Source organism: Gambusia affinis, linkage group LG07 (genome assembly GCF_019740435.1).
Source record: "Gambusia affinis linkage group LG07, SWU_Gaff_1.0, whole genome shotgun sequence".
NCBI lineage: Eukaryota > Metazoa > Chordata > Actinopteri > Cyprinodontiformes > Poeciliidae > Gambusia > Gambusia affinis.
The window spans coordinates 3,253,284-3,275,296 of NC_057874.1; the positions used below are offsets into that span (position 1 = coordinate 3,253,284).

Consider the following 22,013-nt stretch of genomic DNA (forward strand, 5'->3'; position numbering starts at 1 on the left):
TCATGCATATTTGAATTTAAAGATGCATTAAAAGTTGCATAAAGACTCTTTCATGTTCATAACAGCTGTTATGTCATGTTTATGACTCACTGATTCCATACCACATATTCAACACCAGATATTTATAGTTTATCCCCATCACTGCTGTTTGCTGGAGCCAGAGTTCTGTATTCCTTCTATTTGATGGGATGTTAATGTTTCACCTCGTCCTCCAGTTTTTTGATTAAGCGTTTTTTGTTGGGGGGTTTTGCATTAGGATGATGTGGTTTTTCAGCTGTATCAAAATAAATATATTTCGCAAAACTGCACTTTTTCACACGATCAACAGCCGGATGTTACCAGGATGTTTAGTGACTTATTGCATGATTCGTGTGTGATTTTAATGTAATTTCCTATTTTATGAAAACACCATAATTGGCACATTGTGTTTTTTTCGACATTAACAGAAAATAGACGAAGATTTGCTCCCATTTGCAATGGAACTGCAGCAGACTGACACAGTTGGTCAGAGAACCTTCACTTGTTCACCTTTTGAACTCTGAAAGCCCAATAATGCATTCTAAAGCAAATCCAATTATTGTAGCACACTATTTCCTTTTATTCATCCATCCACAGTGAAGACCTTGAGAAGTAAAAAAAAAAAAAAGTAGACGCCACATTGACACACTCACACCTGCACACGTCACAGCTCATCTTTTCCACTTTTGTCATCAGAGGCTGACGTTGAGTCCTTCTTGGAGGAACCTTTTATCGTCTTTTTAACGGCAGGAGCTGCACCTTTTTTATTGCCCTGCTTCATTTTCTGTTTTGGGGTTTTGGTGGCAGCTGCAGCCTTGGTACCTCCAGCTTTGTTTTTAGCCTTTGCCGGAGCTTTGGCCTCAGCAGCAGGTTTGGTAGTCCTCTTTTTCTCAGCCGTGCCCTCTAGCCGATCGGCTGATTTTCCAGCAGACGTTGCGTCCAGAGTCTTTTCCCGTTTATCCGTTGCCAACTGGTCAGCTTGTGAAGCAGCCGGCCCAGACTCACCGGAGTCCTGTGACTCTTTCTGGCTGAACTCTTCATTTACAGGTGTGGAAAACATGTTCAGCAAGTCCTGAGCCTGGATTCTCTCCTGGTAAGGGCAAAAAAAAAAAAAAGAGGCAAATTTAAAAAGTAGAACAGCTCCAAATAAATCTTCAGTTTTCTTTTTTAATTGTTCATATTGAGCGAAGTCAGCGGATGAGTCTTAGATGCGTTACCTTTTCTTGGTGAGTGGGATCCAAGGTGAACCACAGAGCCACTGCACATCTCTGACCTTTAGTGACGGCCCGGACGCCGTGAGGGTTTTCTTTCCCTGCTCCGAACCCGACAACCCGGCCGCAGCGGGGGTGAACCTCGGCCTGTAGAGAGCATGAAGACGAACGTCACGACGCAGGCGACACGCTCGGCACTTTTAACATCGTCACAGTGCATCATTTTACATCTATTTATGATATTAGGATTGTATGTGATGAACCGTTATGTCACACGTTGAGAGGCGAGATAAAGGACACGTTTATGTACTAACAAAAATCTGAAAAGTGTGGTCATCATATTTTTAAATTTGACTTGATGGCAGGGCCCGTAACTAGCAAAGCAATGAAAATATATTGACAAAATAAGAAACATTTTGAATTCAAAATCCCTTTTTGTTGCTAAATTATTGAATAAACAGACACATGAGCTCCACAAAAAATCCATTTATTGTTTCTAATCTTATTTATTTTTTTAATCATCAGATTGGAGCAGAGTGATGGTCTATCCATTCGTCTTTCCAGTGTCTCAATAACTCCTGATCATTCGTGGAACTTCTTCAGAAATGTGGATGTAGACGTTGACGTTAGCATCAGGGACGTCTGTGATCGGTGCGTACCAGAAACACGTGAATACCAAAGTTCCGCGTCTGGACTTTTGTGTGTAAAAAAATGTTAAATAAAAAAAAAAAAAAAAAAACTTGGTTAAACATGTTAAAAACTGTAATATGTTAAAATCTATGGAATTGATTAATCATAATTAACGTGTTAAACCTAATAAATCAGAACGGTGAGTTCTCACGGTGGCTTCTCTCTTTCTGCAAGGTGAAAACCAAACTTTAGAGTGGTTTTTTTCTTGTGCTTCTTTCTCTGCTCCATTCTTATTCCCTTATTTTCCTTTTCTTTCCCACCTCTCTCACTTTTTCTTTCCCCCTCTCTTTTCTCTAGTGATTTCTGCAGTAAGCAGGTTGTCGCTTAGTTTAATTGAAATAGTTAGAGTAGTTTATAACTGTACCTCAGTAAGTCTGCATGTGTGATCTCTGTTTGTAAGAGTGTTGTTTTGGAGATAGAGGTATTGCCTAGTATTGCTTAGAACTATTATCCTGGCCATCAAGTTCAAAACGTAGTAAATGCTACTGAATTTCACATTTGTAGTTACAACAAGGTTAAGTGGACCTCAGTATAAAAAGCGTTTTTGGACTCTGTTTTAGTGTTGTGCACAAACACATTTTAAACACCGCATTCATGAGTTCAGGTCACATTTTTGAGATTTTGAGAACATTGGTGGTGTAGTGATATGTTGTGAATTTAAGCAGTTTCTTTTAGGGAACACTTTGGATATTTCAGGGGGAAAGAGCCAGGGTACTGAGGGTATTTTTTGTTTGTTTACAGACAGGAAATGGAGTGAGGAGAAGCTGCAACTTGTAACTCCTCCCTCCCGCCGCGCTGTGGCTGAGTACCGGAAAGAACAACAGACGTGTTTTTAATTTGCATCAGTCAAGTTGTTTTTTTTTTCCTAATTTGTCCACTGATGTCCAAAAGTATGGCTTTTCTGACTAGAAACGCAAAAATAATTCTGTTGTGAATTTTTCTTTAAAAGTTCAACAATAGATTAAATGTGCAATATGTTAATGAAACAAAGAACTAACTTTTTTATCGTATTGAATGGCCGGGTGTCTCCTAACGTTTTGGGCATTTTTTTTTTTCCAGTTTATTTGGTCTAGAAAATGTTTTAATCTATTTACCAGCAACAACAAGTAAAACTTTCTTCAAAACACAAAACCAAGTCCAATAGAATAAAGGTTCTTTACACTGTTTTTTTTTTAAGTTACACATTTCTTGGATGTTTCTCACTATTTGATAGGGAATTAAAATAAAACGCGGCTAAAAAACAAAAGAAGCTTTCCATTAATCTGTTAAATTTGTCACTGAAATTCTTGTAGTGAAAAATGATTAAAGTTCCAGAATCAGGATCAAAGATGAATATTGTGGTGGATTAATCCACTTATGATAAGACATACATTCATGCGCCCTAAATTTCTCTTCATTCCATAATTTAATAATTGTAAAATAATTATTACTTTATGTACTTTATGTCCAAGACAACTTCTGCTTCCAGTTTTTGACCATTGTTCTGAATTAAGATGGATTTTTGACTTTGCAATAACAGCTTAAAGGGATAAAGAAAACTCCTGACAAATCTCATCTGTGTCATATTGATGCCAGTAAGAGGATTAAAAACGATCGCAGTAACGACAGCAGCTAAAACAGACACTTTTTTGTCATAGTTTTCTTTTCTGTGAATGAGTATATTAAAATATGTTGTTTTAGGAAATTAACTCTTGAGCAAAGACAACAGGGAACAATACAATAAAATAAAGGACAGGGAGTGGCACTAATAAAGACACACTATATTTGAAATCAGAAAGAATTAGTTGTAGTTGGATATGTGAACTTAGTTCAAAGTATGTAGATGGTGAACTACGAACAGGAATTTATTCATTTTAACCTGGATGAACTCAATCGAGAACTAGTTTTTGTTCAGAACACTAATCTTCCAGAAATGCCCCCCTAGTTCGTGTCACTCATTTTCCCATCGGCCCCTGCTGCGAGGTGCAGAAGACATCCCCACAGCATAATGCTGCCAGAACCGTGTTTCGCTGTGGGGTTGATGTGTGTCACTGTTACTTACGGTGACTGTTTTTGCATCCAGCTCAGTGAAAATAAACTCTCCTCCCTCAAAGTCATCATTTAGATACAAGATGGCACTGAAAGAATGACACTGCAGCGTTAGGCAGAAAACAAAAAAACACAAAGGTCTCCTCAGAATGTTTTTTTTTTTTTTAACCTCACCTGTAGTCTCTGTGAGTGTAAGCAGGAGGTTCTTTTTTGCACTGATTGAGGTCGGAAACCAGGACACAGTTGTCGACGTGAACAGGATGGCTCAGGTCCGTCCGGTCCTCCTGCTTTTCTGAATGAGCAGCGGCACAAAGACAAGTCAACCAACCCACTGTCACACGACCTCTGACCTACAGCGCATCAGGCTGACAAATCCAGGTGGAACACCTAGCAACAAAAGCGCCATGGAAAAGTATTTTGCTTCTTACATATTTTTTCCGGTTTTTTGTTTTTTTTTGGGTCCACCGTAACTAAGTGCACAAATTTGCAGCAAAACCTGGTTTCAACTAAAAATTAGCTTATGAGAAACACCTCAAACATTAAATATCTTATTTTCTTTTTTTTCCCTTCTGGCATAATTTTGCCTGGATATATTTACATATATTTAAATCATCCCACCTGTGAGCTGCACGACAGAACATCAGGGCCTGGTTTGCAAGAACGTTTAAGATGTCGCACATAAAACTCATTTAAATATTAAGTCAAGATAATCTGAGGAAACACAAAATGCTGTGTTCACATTATCATATTTTTTATTAACGGGAGATAACTATTCAAGCAAATTTGGAAAACAAATGATTTGCATGTCAACCTCATATCTGCCATGAAGTGTTTATGACTAGTAAATGTTTTACATGTTTTACTTTGACCCAGTCCTCTGTGCAGAATTGTATTAATTGAGCCATTCTGGGTGAATTGATGAAGGAAAGCCTCTGTAAGATCCTACAACAGAATCTCAATTTCATTTAGTTTCAGACTTTGACTAGGCCACTCTTAAACCCTATTTATTTGAATCATTCAGAGCTTGACTTCCTGGTGTGCTTAGATCATATATCTTCTACGTAGCGTTTAGGTTTAAGGTCACTGCATTTTCTGCTCTGCAGCAGATTTGTACTAGCTGCATCAATATTAGCTTCCTCTAAGTCTTGCACTATGTTAGACTCAGTCCCCACCAAATTATTTAAGTAAGTGTTGTCTTTGATTATCGTGGAGCTACGATCTTATATGTGTAAATGATTTCACTTTCGTGTTTTAACAGGAAGTAGCTGGCATTTGAGGCTTGGTCACGTTCATAAACTCCGTCATTAACTGATGACAACAGTAAGGTTTGTGCTTTATAAACACAAAAAAACACATTAAAACAACATACACACTCACCTTTGCACTACTCTTCATAAAAAAAATGTTTCTAACTTTACTCTTCCATTAGACTGAACTAGTCTCATCACTAGAAACTGGAAATGGTTTTCCGTAAGCTGAGCATGATCGCCCCCTAGTGGCTGAGCTCACCATCGATGGCAGAGCGACACACCAGATGAGAGTAGGAGAAGTACAGAGGCGTGTCCAGTTGGAAGTAGGACTCCAACACCTTGCGGACTTTCTCACTCAGGTCGAAGAACATACGAGCGCTCTTCAGAGGAACCTTTCCCTCCTGGCCGAGCTACGAAACATAAAAACACAATATATATAACGGCCAGCCTGGATCAAGCCTTTTACTCAGAGAGAAGTATGTGTGTAAATTTGTTTGGCATTCTGGGTAAACACAACCAAAACAAACGCCAGAATCTAATGCTGGTGGGAGAAATGGCTCGAGGTCTTTTACCAATGATAAAAGAGAAATCCTACAACCTCTAGAATCTGACGCCACACTACGTCTGTTTACATTTAGCGAAGAGGGAAGTTAAACATATATATATATATTTTTTTTTTTGTTTGTTTTGTTTTGTTTTTGTTTTTTTACCATTTCTTTTAACCATAATCACTTTTGTCAATAGTGACCATTATTTTCAAGAAGGTGACCAACCCAGTCATCCACTACTCTGCAAGATAAAACATGTTTGTGGCTGTGTGACACAGTGTGGCGCTGACCTTGATAGCCTTCAGGACAGTGACCCCCTGGAACATCTCACTAGGTGTGTGTGGGGATGGGTGTCCGCTGTAGCCGTCGCCTTTCACAGCGGCAGCCTGGGAGAGGAGTGTAGGATCGTTACGCTGACGTGACACGCTCTCTCACAAAAGCCATCCAGGACGAAGCTCCTTTTAGCTTGGACTCACGTTGGAGAGGCGCTGCAGCTCCCTGCAGTCATTGTCGCTGATCACCTCGTCCAGCAGCACCCGCTGAGAGCCGTTCAGCTGCTTGGACGTCATGGTAACTCTGATGTTATCGTACAGCACTGCACTCCCTAGAGGAAGCAGGTCACAGTACATTTCTGTAGCTCTCGGATGAAGCGTCCCAATGGACTCTGGTGTTTGGACGGTCACCTTCTTGGGGCGCAATCACTTTGGCCATGTCCGAAGAATCCTTCTTCTTCTCCTCAACCAGAGTTTCAATCTCCTTCATCAGGTTTCCGATCTCCTCCGTGATCCTGGCTGCAGTCTCTCTCTCGGCTCTGAGATACGGAGAATCATTCCAGAGTGACAGAGGAGCAGATGGAGATTAGCATAACTAATCAGTGCAGGAGCTTCTATGTCCAGTAGGCCAACAACTATCAATTATCTGACGGTCAATTGGATGAAAAAAATTTGCCACGTTCTGCAGATTGTTCTTTTAACTATGTTGATTTTTTTATTAAATAATACTGCCAGTTTAGATTTTTTTATTTTTTTTTGCTAGTTTGGAGCCAAAATATGTTATTAATTTTTATATTTTGCAATAGTGTAGATTACTTTGATAACTTTTAGACCCTCCTATGAATTTAAGAACACACTGGGTGTGTGGTGAATGTCTTTTGTTTGGTAGATGTCCAGTGTGATGAAGGGACGTTTTTGCAAAATGATTTCTTTTTACCACTTTTTAAACTTTGACATCAAATTTAGTGAACTTTTCTTTTGATCTCTATGTTTTGCTGGAATTACACAACATATTTCAAACAATCAAGTTGAAAATGCTTTCAAGAATCCAGACACCCAGGGCCCTTCTTAGTCAAATTTTGGTTTTGGAGAGTTGTCCTTCTTAGACAATCTCATAAATACTCTAAAATGCTGATTCAATTGGCATTTGGACGTCCCCGGTGTGGGACAAAAAAAGCATATTTCTATTCCATGAACTCACTGTCGACTGGACCAGAACCCAATGAAACTGAAACTATGCCACTTGAAGAGTTCTGGGTAGAACATGCCTTCAGAGAAAGGCATCTTGTCGTAGATGTAAATTGTGTATTTGTTTATATATTTTTTTTCTTTGTTTTGTTTTATAACTTGTTTATGACTTTGGCTTCACTGCTGCTCTGAGTTTTGAGTGAATTGCCCTTTTTGAGCGTGTATACTCTAGTTTACGAAGTATCGATTACTAAATAAGATTGATTCAATGATTTTTTACATCACATCTTATTTTTATATGCTGGATGTGGACATTAGTGCCAGTTTCACAGCAAACATGTAGCCGTGGTGGGACAATTTATGCCAGTTTAACAAAAGTATCCAAATACCCGATGATCTGTGTGGTTGTTGCTGTTAGTACATTTGTGTGTAATTTTACGCATTTTTGATTTGTTTCCTGAAACTTCCTATTAAGAGCAAGATTGCGTGAAACGTTTCTGCAGGTTAAAGTCTAATACATGTGGGCTTTCTGCAGTAGTAAATATTCTGCCGAATAAAGTAAGACATTCACATCCAGAAGACACACAAATTGAAAACATACTTACTATAATAGAGGTACAGAATAAACTAACATTGCAATGCTTTACTCAATTTGCCAAAGTGCCGTGAATCTTACTTGTGTTTGTTCCTCAGCTTCTTTGGCATCACGTCCTCTGGAGTCCAAGTGTCCTTGCAGTGACAACAACATTTACACGTCAAAAACAGAATCCTCAGTTATTGGTGTCCCATAACAATAAGGCAAAACAGGATGAGGGCACTTTTGTTTTCTCACCGGATCTACGAAGGTGATTCCAAAAGCTTCGTATCCAAAGTACAGCAGCTCCTTCTCCAGTATGGACTGCTGGATGTACTGTTTCACCACCTGGTTACAGAGCAGACACCAAATCCCAGCTTGTGACACATCTAATAAACACAAAGTCCACTAATTATCAGTCATTTTACTATGTTTACTACTTTGTGGTTCAAAATATTTTGCTTGTTAGATGAGAGCCAAAGTCTTTAGCCCTAAATTTATAGTAATAGCGATAAAAGCGAAGGTACACTGCAAAAACACAACATCTGACCAGGTAGTTTGGGTTTAGTTTCAAATGAAAATATCTTACACTTGAAATAAGACAAAACCAACTTAAAAATAACTTTTCAGCAGAATATTTGAGCTCATTTTGAGTCAATGATTCCTTAATATCGATGAAAAACTACTTGTTCCATTGACAGATTATTTCAGTCATAACAGGATATTTTTGTGAAATAATTGGCCATTGGAACTAGTACGTCTTCATCAATATTAAAGAATTATTGACTTGAAACAAGCTGCCATATCTTTCTGAGAAGTTACTTGATAGCTAGAAACTAGATCAAAAATACTTGCAAAGATTTTGTGTTTATTCAGTCGAGGACCGAGGCCAGAAGAAACTCTGATCTACAAAAACATTTTCAAAGGTTCAGATAGTCTTACTTTAGAAATATACACAGGTAATTAAAAAAGAAAAACATTTCAGGACTATTTCTTTTGATAAGCACATCTAAATTTGGATGCAAAAAAAGATATTTTATACTGTAGCTGAAGAACATGACATTTTGATGAGCATCAAGCCAAAACTTAACCAATTTTCAAAAAAACAACAAAAAAAACTAAGCTGCCTCTTGATGGAGAGTTTAACAGGTATCGTTTTTTGGTGGCCACATATTAAAAAGGTGGTCTTCCTGTCCTTCAGCGGTAACAATGATAAAATCGAAGCGTTGTGAATGCAGCAGTACCTGTCTGGCTGATATGGCTGCAGCCTTTTCCTCACCCAGCACAGCAGAATAATAGTTGAGGTTCTGGTTCATCATCTCGTCCTCAGGGTGGAACAACAGGAAGGTCTTGGCACACTCTACAGCCTGCTCATACTTCTCACCTGCAGAAAGGAAGAGGGTGAGGAGCCACAGCATCATCTGCTTCAGCCAGGTCGGGTTGCCTTGGGGTTGAGCTGAGTTGGGAGTTTTATTTTCTCATTTCAAGCTTTCTGAATGTAGCAGTTTTCAGCAAAACATGACGCTGATGAGTGCCTTGACTTCTAGGTTAACGTCTGGAAGCTAAATAAATACTCTTATTGTAATTTCAGAAAGGAATTTTAACAAAGCAATATTTGCCCATTCTGCCTGGCAGAAGTCGTCCGGATCGCTCAGATTGTGAGGACGACTCGTTTTATCCTACAGATATTCAAACCGACTAGTTCTCCAAAACATTTAGTCTCTATACTGCTCTAGAAATACATATCCAATTGTAACACACGTGTTTGAGAAGCCAGTCACATAGACGTGACTCTGCATCACCACACTGTACACAGTAACTGCATTTAATCATATTTTCAAACTTACTGATATGCCTCGATGCTCTTATTTGACAAACAGTGAAGGAAAATAGTAATAAATAAATAAATAAAAACTTCCCACAATGCCAACAGTTTTAGCTGTTTTTTTGAAACATCATTGATTGGAATTTATCACAAAGATAAATCAGAATCCCGTCATGATAAGAAACTTATCACAATAAACGATACGATAGATGTCCACCACTAGTCGTAACGTGACAAAATGTGAAAACACACAACAGGTATGAGCTGCACTAGAGTATTTGTACACCGACGTGTGCTCACGTCAGGCTTTATTTCACGTCGACAGGCTGACAGACTTACTGTTGTAGTAGGAGAACTGCAGGTAGTTGAAGTGAGAGGGCAGGAAGTCCTCGAAAGGAGCCTCTCTGCCAGCAGCGGAGGCCAGTTCCACGGTGCAGTGCTGCTTGCAGTTCAGCAGCTGCATGTAGTGATCTGACACAAACAGGAGCTCCATCAAACATGAACCCGCAGTGTGCCAACGTATTTCACCTCCTCTGCCTCACCTGTCATGGCTTGGAACAGGTCGGCGCTGTACTCCATGTAGGCGTATCCGTCGAAGCGGTACCCCCCCTCACACAGAGCTCTGCACTCCTTGTAGGCGGTGAAGTATTCCTCCAGGGCGTTCTCAAAGTGTTTGGCTGCCAGTCCGAAAGAGTCGTCGCTGTAGAAGCTCTTCCCCAGCAGAAACTCAGCCTGAGGAAAGACTCCACGTTACCGCGCCCGATTTTGAAAACAATTCCAGATCGGGTATCGGTTATCGGGTATGTGTCTGATCTACAGAGCTGGGCAGAGCACCCAAAAGTTAGACTGCAGTTAGAGTAGAACTACATCAACACATTTTTACTCAAGTAAAATATGAACAAAATATGTCACTAGAATAAAAAGTAAAAGTAATGATCTAATAAATTACTCAAGCAAGAGTAAAAAAAAATCATTTATTTAAATATTACATCACCAGAAGGACCAAAATATAAAGTTAAGTGGAAAAAAGAACATAAATGACAATAATTCATAAGTGTGACAAAAAAGAACATTTTCCAAATCAGTTTCACTCAATAAAAACTGCAGCTGTGTGTCTGTGTTTGGTAACGTTTTGATTAAAACATGTTTGCTTTCCATTCTGTGCGTAGAAACTCCAGAGATTTTACTCAAGTAAAAGTAGAGACACTTCATAACAAAATGACTCAAGAAAAAAGCACAGCATAGTAAAAAAAAAACACCTAAAAGTACCGGTACACTTTTTCAAAAATGTTACTCAAGTAAATGCAATTGAGTAAATCTAACTAGTTTACCGCCAACTCTGCCGATCGAACGGCAGATCTATTCAGTCTAATTCTTTGTCATTAAATAATAATTAAGTATCAGAAGTGAAAAAAAATGGATTGGTGCATCTCCAGTTCTCACCATGTGTGGCTTAGCTTCCAGATCTCTGAAGTTCTCCTCCTCTACTCTTGCCATCAGCCTGTAGTACTCCAGGTTCTGCTTCATCTCCAGGTGGTCTGGGTTGGCCTGGGAGAAGGTGTGGGCAGCTGCCACCGCCTTGTCCAGCTTATTGATCTGAAACGACACAGATCACTTCTGTTCACCTGCTGTTCTTGGGGAAATAAATTCACCAAACAGATGAAAAACACAGTGAAAGCCCTGGATCAGTCTGAGTAGAACTAAAATATGAATGTCTATCTACTGGCAATTATGGAAATGAAAATGATTACATGGAATGAAAGTAAGCAGAGAGCAGATGTCAAATTTCATAGCTGCCATAGAAATTTAAGTGTGTCAGAAAAACCCTGCAGGTACAGTTAACACCAGAAGTTTACATACACCGAATAAAAAAAAATATATATATATATATATATATATATATATATATATATATATATATATATATAGCTATATATAAACTATTTTTCTCACTGTCTGAGGTTAAATCAGACTAAATGTCTCACGTTTTATAAAGATATAATATGTCAGAGACTTATTTATTAATGTCTTCAAAATCAGAGGTTCACATACAGAATGATAACCATGTTTCTAGACTATGAGAGAAATCCAAGATGGTGATTTCTATTGCTTTGGGAACTGCTGATAGGTTAACTGACACATCTGAGTTAATTGGAGGCACACCTGTGGATGTATTTCCAGGCCACACCTGGAGCACTCTGCTTTCTGCTTTGACGTGATTGGAAAGTCACAAGAAGACGGCCAAATTATCAGGAAGAGAACCGCAGAGCTGCACAAATCTGGTTCATCTTTGGGAACAACGTTCACATGATGATGTTTAGCATGATGGGAATTTCCAATGTCCAGACGGCTCAGGAAGGAGACGGCTTCCGTGTCCCAGAGGTGAACGAGTCTTGGTCCAAAATCTGCAAATCGACCCCAGAACAAAAGCCAGGGAATAATGGAAGATGCTGGCTGAAGACTCAGTGTCCACAGTGAAACGTGTTCTATACCAGCATGGGCTGAGACGCCACTCAGCAAGGAAGAAGCAGTTACTCTAAAAGGAATGTCAAAAAGTCCGACTGCAGTTTGCAAAAGGATACAGGGACAAAGATTTTCATTTTTGGATGCATGATGAGACTAAAGTGGAACCAGAGGGGATCGCTTGTACGAGAGGCAATACCATCCTCACTGTGACGCATCACGTTGTGGGGATGTTTTATCAAATAGATAGCATTGTCAGGAAAGGACATTATGTGGGAATATTGAAGTAACATCTTTTAGATGCATGTTCATATTTTGTATATTGAAGTAACATCTAAAGGCATTAACCAGGAAGTTAAAGCTTGAGTACAGATGGATCTAAAAAAAAAGGACCATAAAGTCAAAGTGGTTACAAAGTGGCTTAAGGGCAACAGAGTGGGTGTTTTAGCGCAGCCATGATTTCAGTCCTGTGGAGAAGCTGTATGTAAACTTCTTGCTTCACCTGTGTATATCATAGACACAGACAAACAGATAGTCAAATAAATGGATGCAGTGGTCCCATAAGATGAATAAGGGATGTAGTTTTGTCTGTTTTACATATTTCTCTCCCTTTTGCCAAACTGATATTATTTCTGACTACGTGTGTTGTGTTATTGTACATCTGATTGTGTGTAGTTTTTAAAATAATGCCGAGTTTTAAATGGGTAACAGAATATTTTCACTTCATAAAAACCTAAAGAAGCCTTGAAAATAGTTAAAACGACCGACTACAAAGCACAGTTATTTTACAAACTCAAACGTTTCCGCTATTTTTGACTCTGCAAACTACACGATGCTGAACTTCTACGTCCCAACGTCAGATTTACGTAGAGGCAGAATTCAATTTAAGACGTGGCAAGAAGTCTCCGTCCGACGGAGGGGGCTGGGTGTTTACAAGGCAGACCTGTCTTAGCTCTGAATGAAAATATGAAATCCATAATCAAGCTGAAAGCTTACAATCCGACCGTGAAGTTACCTTGAAATAGGCCACTTGTAGGTAGTTGTACGGAGTCCTCTTCCCAAACTCCAGCTCCACTTCCTCGCTGACTTGATGCAAAGTTGGAGAACCGAGTTTCTCGGTTTCGCACGAGTTCACACAGTCTGCCCGCTTCAGAATGTTCTGGAAAAAGCTTAAGTCCTCCACCGAACCGGCGCCGGGGATCGGAAAACCCAAGCCTCGTAAAGGCTCGCTGAGAGCGTACTGGTTGTCACATCGCAGCCGACACTGAACCTTCACGTTTCGGACCGTAGCTTTGTTCCGGAGGGCCTTCTCCATGTTCAGGATGACCGCCAGCCAGTCCCCTTTATAGTAGGCTTCCACCGCCGCGTCGAAGAGGAAATCATAAGGCACCAAAGTTGAGTTACTCAGACTGGAGTCTGGCCTGCAGAAGCCCGCAGTGAGCCAGAGACATGTCCAGATCAGCGCGTTGCGGGGTCCCATGATGGGGTCCGGAGCCAGGACAGCACAGAGAAGGAGGCCCTTCTCCCCCAGACAGGAACTTTAGAGTCTGGAGGCGGGATTGGACATTTGAGAACCCCCGTTCCACCCCCAACACCTTCAAAATATTTTACATACTGGAAAAAAAAAAAATACACAATTTTTATTATTATTATATTATTAAAGCTAAAAAAAATTGGTCATGTTATAATGATATAATGTTATTCCTTCATCAGAAACTATGGAAGCCCGTTTCCACCACTCTGTTAAAAAAAATCTCTCATTATAATGAGATACTATCTCATTATTTTTGAGATACTATCTCAAAATAATGAGGTAGATAGTATCTCATTATGAGATAATATCTCAAAATAATGGCATACTATCTCATTATAATGAGATAATTTATTTTATATTTTTTAAAACGGGCTTCCATCAGAAACATACCTGGCGTGTTGCTTTGATTATTTCATGCATGTTTGAGAAATCCTTTAATCTTTTCAACCCACAGCCACAACAACTGTAGAGGTTTTTGGTTTTGTGGAAGTGTTACCTGAAATTATCAATGTAGCCCAGAGTGATATGAATTATGTTGCAGGATTGTGAATGGTGGGGGGACTGGTGTCTGTCTCCAGTGAGTCCACCCTCGACAGGTCACCAGTTAATCTTAGTGAGAAACACGCACACTCATATCGAAGGGAAATTTAGGGAGAGAAATGAACCCAACAGTACGAACAGTGGGAGGAAGTCGGAATACTGGACGATTTGTTTTTTCTTTCACAATATGGGAAAAATGTCTTGTCAAAATCTGTTAGGACTGACATTAGAGCTAGTATTTATTTTTAAATCAATATTAAGGAATTATTTACTTAAAACAGCTGATGTATTTTTGCTGAACAGTGGCTTTTAAGTCAGTTTTGCCTCATTTCAAGTGTACTAAGATATTTGCATGAGAATTTAGGGGAGAAAAAAAATACTTGGTAGGATTTTGTGTTTTTGCTGTGCACAAGTCTTTTTCAAGGTCCTACATTTATTACCGTATCAGTCCACAGAGGGGCGCTGTTGACTCATCACAGTTCAAAGTGTTCACCAACATCCACATCTGGATGGCGGATTGATCTGATTTCATGTCAAAGAATGAAACATTTCCCTTGGTGTGTGGATCGGGGGAGAGGGAGGATTTGACCTTTAGGTTTTGATCCTATAGGTCAGAAACTTTAGGGGATCTCAGAGCAGCTGACAAGGGGGTCTTAACCGAAACGATGTCAAGGAGTGTTTTATATTGTTTTATTGTCTCAGGATAGACACGTGTCTCATTTACGATCCAACTATGGGGTCTCAAACTCAATTTCCCTGGGGGCCGATGGAGGTAGAGTCTGGGTGAGGCTGGGCCGCATCGGGTTTTCCACAAGAAAAGCTCTCATAAAAACATTCCAATGTTATCAAATGTCTTTATTTTTATTTTTTAAACACAAAATAAGATGAAAAAATAAATAAATTAACAATTCATAAGAAAAAAAATTAATCAGTAATAAATAAATAAAATATAATAATAACACAGCAGCTATAGAAGACTAGATAAATGTAATTATTATAATTCAGATTCAAATGGCTGTATTAACAGTTCTTTAACCTTTAACTTTCTGAACATGAATGGAACATTGAACATAAACTGTTATGAATATAACAGTTTATAAACTGTTTCTTCTGCCTACTTCTTACTGCTAGAGGTCTGGCAGCGTTTCCTCTCACATAGCCGAGCCACATTTGGCTTAAGGGAGGAGGCAGTTGAGACCCTAAGTAGAGCTTGAAGATGCTCGTCAGTAAGTCTGGACCTGTACTTGGACTTATTGAAGTTCAAGGTAGAGAAGAGCTTTTCGCACAAGTATGTGCTCCCAAAAAGACACATGGTCCGCTTGAACATTCGGGAAAGCTCAGGGAAGCTGGGTGGCAATTCTCTCAAAAATTGCCCAAGCTTGTCTGCTTTTCCACTCACCTCCCTGAACTTGGCTTTGAGTTCAGAGGCACTCTTGGTCAATGAGCTCCATTTGAAGCACTGTGATTGGTAAGTTAGTTCAGCTCCGCACACAACACTGAAAAGTGCCAATCATATCAAACTCGCGGGCAGTGTTGGTATAGTTACTTTGAAAAAGTAACTTTAATCGGACTACTGATTACTCCTTGAAAAAGTAACTTAGTTAGATTACTGACTACTTGATTTGGAAAGTAACTAAGTTACACTAAAAGTAATTTTTTAGTTACTTTCAGCAGGTGCTAACAACAACGCTCCGCCTCTTGTGAAAATCACATTGAGCTTTGCCAATACTTTTTTGTAAGCTATTTTATAATGGTAACATCAACAATGTGTCTCCACTGATAAGGTTGAACTGAAGAGGAGATTGTAGAAAAATAAAAAACGTGAGTAGTTTGTGTGGTCCACTGTTGTCTGGAAAACTCTAAGAAGGATTTTAAAGCCCCCCTCCTTCCCTCCCCCCCGGCCTCCAGGTTCTGCGTTACGGCCCTGCATTTGGTGTCACTGCGCACAGAGCTCCTCCTGCAGCTCACAGCTCAGATGGCTGCACAGATTTGCGACACTTATCTTAATAATTAGAATTAAGTTGCCATTATAATTATTGGCAACTACGGACACGTTCATTCGTGGCTGTTTCCACGTTTATTGCGCTGTTCATATTAGTCTCGATGTTTGTAGTTTTCTGGAGCGCAACGCGAAGCTCGACGTCATTCAGAGGTAATATATTAACTTGACATTAACAAAGACACAGCGGGACGGATCATCTGAGAAATGATGAACAGGGAGAGACTGACTAAAACTACCTTAATGACGAACAAATTCTGGGATTCATTATGAGTCTCTGCTTATTTCCAAGCCCAAATGAGCAACTTCACGTTCAAAAACGAGCCCAAAAAGGCGCAACCCGCCACTCATTAAATCGGCAAGCGACTTTAAAAAATGAAGCCCAAAGCCGTTTATAATAATCGGACTTGGCGGCAGAATCTCAAAATAGTTCCAGTTTTTCCACCAACAAAATGCGCATCTCCCTCCATTGTTTACATTTCTGTCGCATAGAGACGTCGGTCACTCGACAAGACGAGTAGAGGAAATACGATTAAATTACAAAAGAAGATAGTAACGCGAAAATGATTTTGATAAGTAACTGTAGTCTGACTACTGGATTTGAAATAGCAACACGTTAGATTACTCGTTACTGAAAAAAGTGGTCTGACGTCAGTAACGCATTACAAATTAACGCGTTACTGACATCACTGCTCGCGGGCCACACTAACATTAAACTTTCATATGAAGGTGGGGGCCACAAACTATCGTCCCGAGGGCCGCAGTTGGCCCGCGGGCCGCGAGTCTGAGACCCCTGAACTATGCAATTTGTAGGAGCCATTTCTCCTTTCCTTCCAGCTGTGTTTATCGCCACCAGGGGGCGATATCATGTTGTCTGATAGGGGATGGTGTTATTTAAGGTCAATCATCATTCTGTTCAGGTGTTGTTAATGGAAAGAGGCAACAGTTTTCTACTGTGCTTGGTTTGGATTGATGTCGAATTTATGCGGATCTAAATGGAAATAGTAAGATAATGGACATTGTTCTGATAATAAATGACTTTATTGTAAGTCAAACTGAAGATCGGCATTATGAATCTTAATTGAGCGCTCGTAAAACCAACGACTTTCAGGAACAGCCACCAGTAACCCAAAATATAAGATTTTAGCCGCTACACTATTGAATTGAAATATCTTTTTTTTTTTTAAATAAATAAATAAATCCTACTGAACTGAATAAAACAAAGAACTCAAACTATTTTTAGTCATAAAGTGAAACGTGGCATTGTGTTTCTAGTTACATAAAATTGTTCAATAAAGGTTAGAGATATGATCTGAAGGGTGACTGGGATAATCTTGTATTTCCTTCATTTGTTTTAGATATTCACATCTAATATCATATCATCTCATGGCCCTTAAAAACAAAGCAAATATATTTACATATATATAGTAATGTTTCAGAACCGAAGCTCATGATGCTGTATGATGTAACTTCTCTCCAGCATATAAAACTAGCAATTTAAGACTCCCTTAAATCTTTGTGAAAGCTCAATTTCTCTTTGGATGTTTAGAGAAATATAAATGTTTATCTGTTCTTTTGGCACAAAAATGCTGAGGTTTTAAATTCTGCCTCCCATTTACTTCTAAACACAAAGTTTGAATTTTTTTTTTATCTTAAAACCTTCTGATTTCATCTGATTTAGAAGCTGTTTGGCATTTCCTTCATGATTTTTACTGACCCTAACCCTAACAACAAAACAAACAAACAAACAAACAAAAGAAAAAAAATCAATATCAATGTTTTAGATGTAGATTAGTTTCACAGGCTAATTAAGCTGCTGCAGCAGACAGATAATTGAATGTGTTCAACCCAACAAACCCAATGAATTTATTTTTCCCTTGGTATTAATAAAATATCTTTGAATTGATTTTGAATTTGTATTTCCTAAAAGAGGTTGCAGTATCCAAGCCAAGTCAATTTTATTCGTGAACACTTTAAAAAAAAGAGGCACAAATGACCAAAGACATTAAAACGTAAATTTTAGAAGACATAAAATATGTTATAAAGTAACATCTTGAGTGAATAAAAAAATCTGTCATGGAAAGTCAAAAGCCAATTAAATTTTTAGTTTAGTTTTAGTTTTTAGAGTAGAGTGGAGAAAAAAACCCACACACAGCTAAGAGTGAATTTATAACCAGTGAGCTGCTACTGAAATGTTTCTTTCCTCTCTGAGCTTCTCAACAAGATCATGGAAGTAGTGATTGTAGAGCAAGAGCATGTGAAGATTCTAAAAATAAATAAAAACAAATGTCAAAATGAATGAACAGGCAGACAAAACCTCTCTGTTTCAGTCTTTACATTTAAGGGCGTCAGAGTCATCTGGATTCCTACTTGTTGTAGACACTTTAATAAAGATTGAATGGACTGGAAGTCTTCTCATTTAAGAGGAAAACAAACATGTCTGTCATTAGCATAAAAACACATCTATTTGTGTTTTCTGAAGATGTCGCCCAGGGGAACCAGACACTGTGGTTATTGTTTTTGTACAGCAGTGACATCAGAGAAACCGACCCTTTAAACACAATGAGAGCAGACCTGCACCATGTAACTACATCCAACACCACAAAGACTGAGACCATCCAACACAACAATACCAAGTGCTGCAAGTCCAGATTTCTATTTAAAACTACATATCGTGTTATTTTGTAACGCTGTTTCACTTAAATTTAATTCAGCTCTTTTCTATTCGGTTTTTATTGCATCGCCCCAATTCACAACAAATGTTGTCTCGAGACACTTTAATAAACAAGTTATTTCGATTCAGTCACACACACACCCACACACACACACAGACACACGCCCACACACACATACACCTGATCTTAGTTGTCAAACACTACAACTGTGCTTTATTGGCTTCACTTTAGTGTTTGTCTCCAGCTCAGTATTTTGTTGGTATCCACTGTTCTGTTTCTTGCTTTCACCAGAACTCGTGTTTGTGCCGTTATTTGTAGAAAACCTTGTGTCACATGCTTTCTTCCCGGGTTCATCGGAGTTTCTGCCTTGCAGCAACTTTGAGTTTTACTTCATCTGCTTGGATTTAGCCTTTTGTCTCTAAACGAAGGGCACCAAAAAGCAATCAGCGTTACAAAAGCCACCAAGTAAAATTCTTGTTATTAAAAAAATATATATATATATATATATTTAACTTCTCTATGTCGACCCAAATCCAATGAAATTGTCAGTACAACTGGAGCGGTGCTTTTTTATTCTAACAGCACTTTAATATTTTACGCTTTATGACTCACAGATGGAGTTTTTGTCCATGCAAACTTTGGCCCTGTGTGTATAAAACATAAAGCATAAAGTCCTATTATAACGTCAAAGCAGGCCACGTGACACATGATCTCTTACTGCTTCTCTCTCTCTCTGTCTCACCTCTTATGTTTCCCAGATAGTTCCATGTTGGTTTCTGTAACGGCAGAGAGGGATTAGAGGTCAGTTTAATGTATAACAGGTGACTGGTTTACTGACTGCATGTGTTTATCAAGTGACAATGTGATGAGATCACGGCAGTAAAAAAGAAAGAAAGAAAAAAAAAATCTACCACTCCCTCTGTCTCCGGTATTTTTTCTGGCACAGATCAAGTCGTTTCCAGTAAGCTACGTGCAACACACAGACGTGGCAGCTTGCCAGCCTACCTGCTCGACAGGTATATTGACTTAGTGGGAGGAGAAGTTGCTCTCACCTCTTTCGGTGTGTGTCAGAGTTGCTAAGTAGACTGGTTAGATAATTAACCCATCCAATGTGGATGATTGGAAAACATCTAATAAGTCAACTTCCAAAGTTTGAAAAGGCTGTAAAGAGAGAACAGTCATAAATGTTCAGATGTTTAAGATTTTTAATCATAAAAAAAATCTTAAACATGTCATCGGTTGTTGCTGTGAGTTTGTCAGAGAACATGTTAGATCTGATTGGATTCTTGCCGTTTTGCTTTTATCTCAGCAAACGGTGATTGTTAAAAGGGACCAAACAGGTTATCTTCTTCAGACTTTACAATATGGCTCTCATTGAGGTCATAGAGAGTCCTACTGCGATCCCAAAGGTGCAATATGACACTATAGATAAACAAGAGCAGAGCAGTGATAGGGCTGTCAGATGCGTCGCCGCACTGCAAGCAGGTTTCTGGTGCACGACTTCGACTGCAGGCCCATGTGTCTGCATGCTCACCCTGTGACGGCAAAAACTGGTTTTAAGTAAATGAGTGACTAATTTCATCACAATGAATTTAAAGCAGCAGCGGTCAGAAGGTCGTACGGTTTTGGTAAGTTGTAAATCTGCCGTATCAATAACGTCAGAAGAACAAACATTTTGCTTAGATTCACCTACTAGGTCAGGCTTGTCTGCCCAGACTGAAGCTCCACCCGATGAGTTTTTACAATGGGCTGTGATGCAACAGTACAATAAAATAAATAAAAACTATTTTGTTGTAGTTAGTGCATTGTGACGAGGCTCGCAGTAATATCTTTAAGAGTGTTGAAAATTTTAATTCAGAGACCAAACTTTTACATTTTGGTTCATCTGAGGGCGGCAAAGCTGAACCACAGTATTTAAAAAGATACATGTCTCTAGATAATGTTTTGTTATGACAGCCCTTCCAAAGTGGTAGCTTAGTCTCTGTTATTAGCACATGAAGACGATATATTCTGGTTTCAGAGACTGGTGTCTGACCGGTTCAGGTTCATGATATGGACATTTATCAAAGAGCTCTATGATACAGTGCTGTTATCTTAAAGGGGACTCTCTTGACTTTCATTTAATTTTCATCAGTGTTTTAGTCTCTCTGATGAAAACAGTGATCACTACAGCCTGTTAAAAAAAAATAATAATAATAATTTTCCCCACTTTTCATCTGAGCTAAATTAGATACATTTCTTTTTGGCCCAGTGGTATCGAGTGACATCACTGACACGAGAGTTAACAACATGTAACTTTTCAGAAATGATGGTTAAGCTTCATCACATTGAGATGGACCAAAAAATAAATAAATAAATAAATAAATAAAAAATATGGAGTGGTTCACAGACTAATTCAGATTAAAACCCACTTGAGACTCATTCTGCTCCCTTCCTACAGAAAAAACAAGACTACTGCAGAATTTATTACTGACTGGTTAGTTTTGTATTTGCAAATACAACCTGCATATGAAGCCACCGTGGTTCTGAACAGCTAATCTAAATTGTGGCTCGCTAGAAGGTTCTAACCAAAAAGTAATAAAGATGTTTTATTGTCATCTTTATTACTCCTTTCTCACCAACGTGTTTTCTTCTAACATGCTGAGTGTGATTTTGCCTGTTGGACATTTTTATTTGCTCAGTTGATGATTATCCAGCACATACTGTGTGGCTAAAAAAAAGGTTTTACTGCAAATCAGTAAAGGAAAGGAATCAGTGAAATTTGTATTAAAATGTTCAACTGAAGGAGAAAAGTCCAAATTAAGTTTGGTTTAGTTTATGTATATGTTGCCAATTCACAATGCACGTCATCTTTTGCCACTTTACAAACAACTCATTTCAGTTTGGTCACATACATTCCTAGTTACCAATAGTGCAATAAGCTCAGGTCATTATTCAACTTGTTAAAAATGTTTCTAAGGAAACCCAGCAGATTACATCGCATCATTGGCCATCAGCATTCACTCCTCCTGGACAAACACGTTGTGTTGCTTCGTTGACTTTCCAGCAAGCCCTCATACTGAGCATGCATGCAGCGACAGTGGAAAGGAAAACTCCCCTTTAACAGGAGGAAACCTCCAGCAGAACCAGAACCTGGCTCAGAACAAACTGCCACGACCGAGTGGAGGTTTGAGAAAACAGAGCAGATACACACAAAAA

The 22,013-nt window shown here is 38.9% G+C and overlaps 1 protein-coding gene across 1 annotated transcript; it reads right to left on the reverse strand.

Annotated features, from left to right (window-relative positions):
* Nucleotides 1–571: 571 nt before the first annotated feature.
* Nucleotides 572–13,611, reverse strand: p3h1 (prolyl 3-hydroxylase 1). Its single transcript, XM_044121423.1, has 15 exons — nucleotides 13,083–13,611; nucleotides 11,048–11,200; nucleotides 10,147–10,336; nucleotides 9,944–10,075; nucleotides 9,024–9,163; nucleotides 8,038–8,127; nucleotides 7,882–7,934; nucleotides 6,429–6,556; nucleotides 6,222–6,349; nucleotides 6,036–6,131; nucleotides 5,457–5,607; nucleotides 4,122–4,239; nucleotides 3,961–4,036; nucleotides 1,236–1,376; nucleotides 572–1,108 (listed from the first exon to the last, which is right to left on the reverse strand). Exons 1-15 carry the CDS (start codon nucleotides 13,545–13,547, stop codon nucleotides 683–685), a joined length of 2,487 nt encoding a protein of 828 aa, XP_043977358.1. The 5' UTR covers nucleotides 13,548–13,611; the 3' UTR covers nucleotides 572–682.
* Nucleotides 13,612–22,013: the final 8,402 nt, after the last annotated feature.

Bases quoted from the DNA above. Each gene is read 5' to 3' on its own strand.
- p3h1 (XM_044121423.1), bottom strand. From the start codon at position 13,547: ATGGGACCCCGCAACGCGCTGATCTGGACATGTCTCTGGCTCACTGCG. The intron at 11,201-13,082 runs GTAACTTCACGG...GTGTCGTTTCAG, and splicing joins TACAAGTGGCCTATTTCAAG to ATCAATAAGCTGGACAAGGC. The intron at 1,109-1,235 runs GTAACGCATCTA...TGCCCTTACCAG, and splicing joins ATCCCACTCACCAAGAAAAG to GAGAGAATCCAGGCTCAGGA.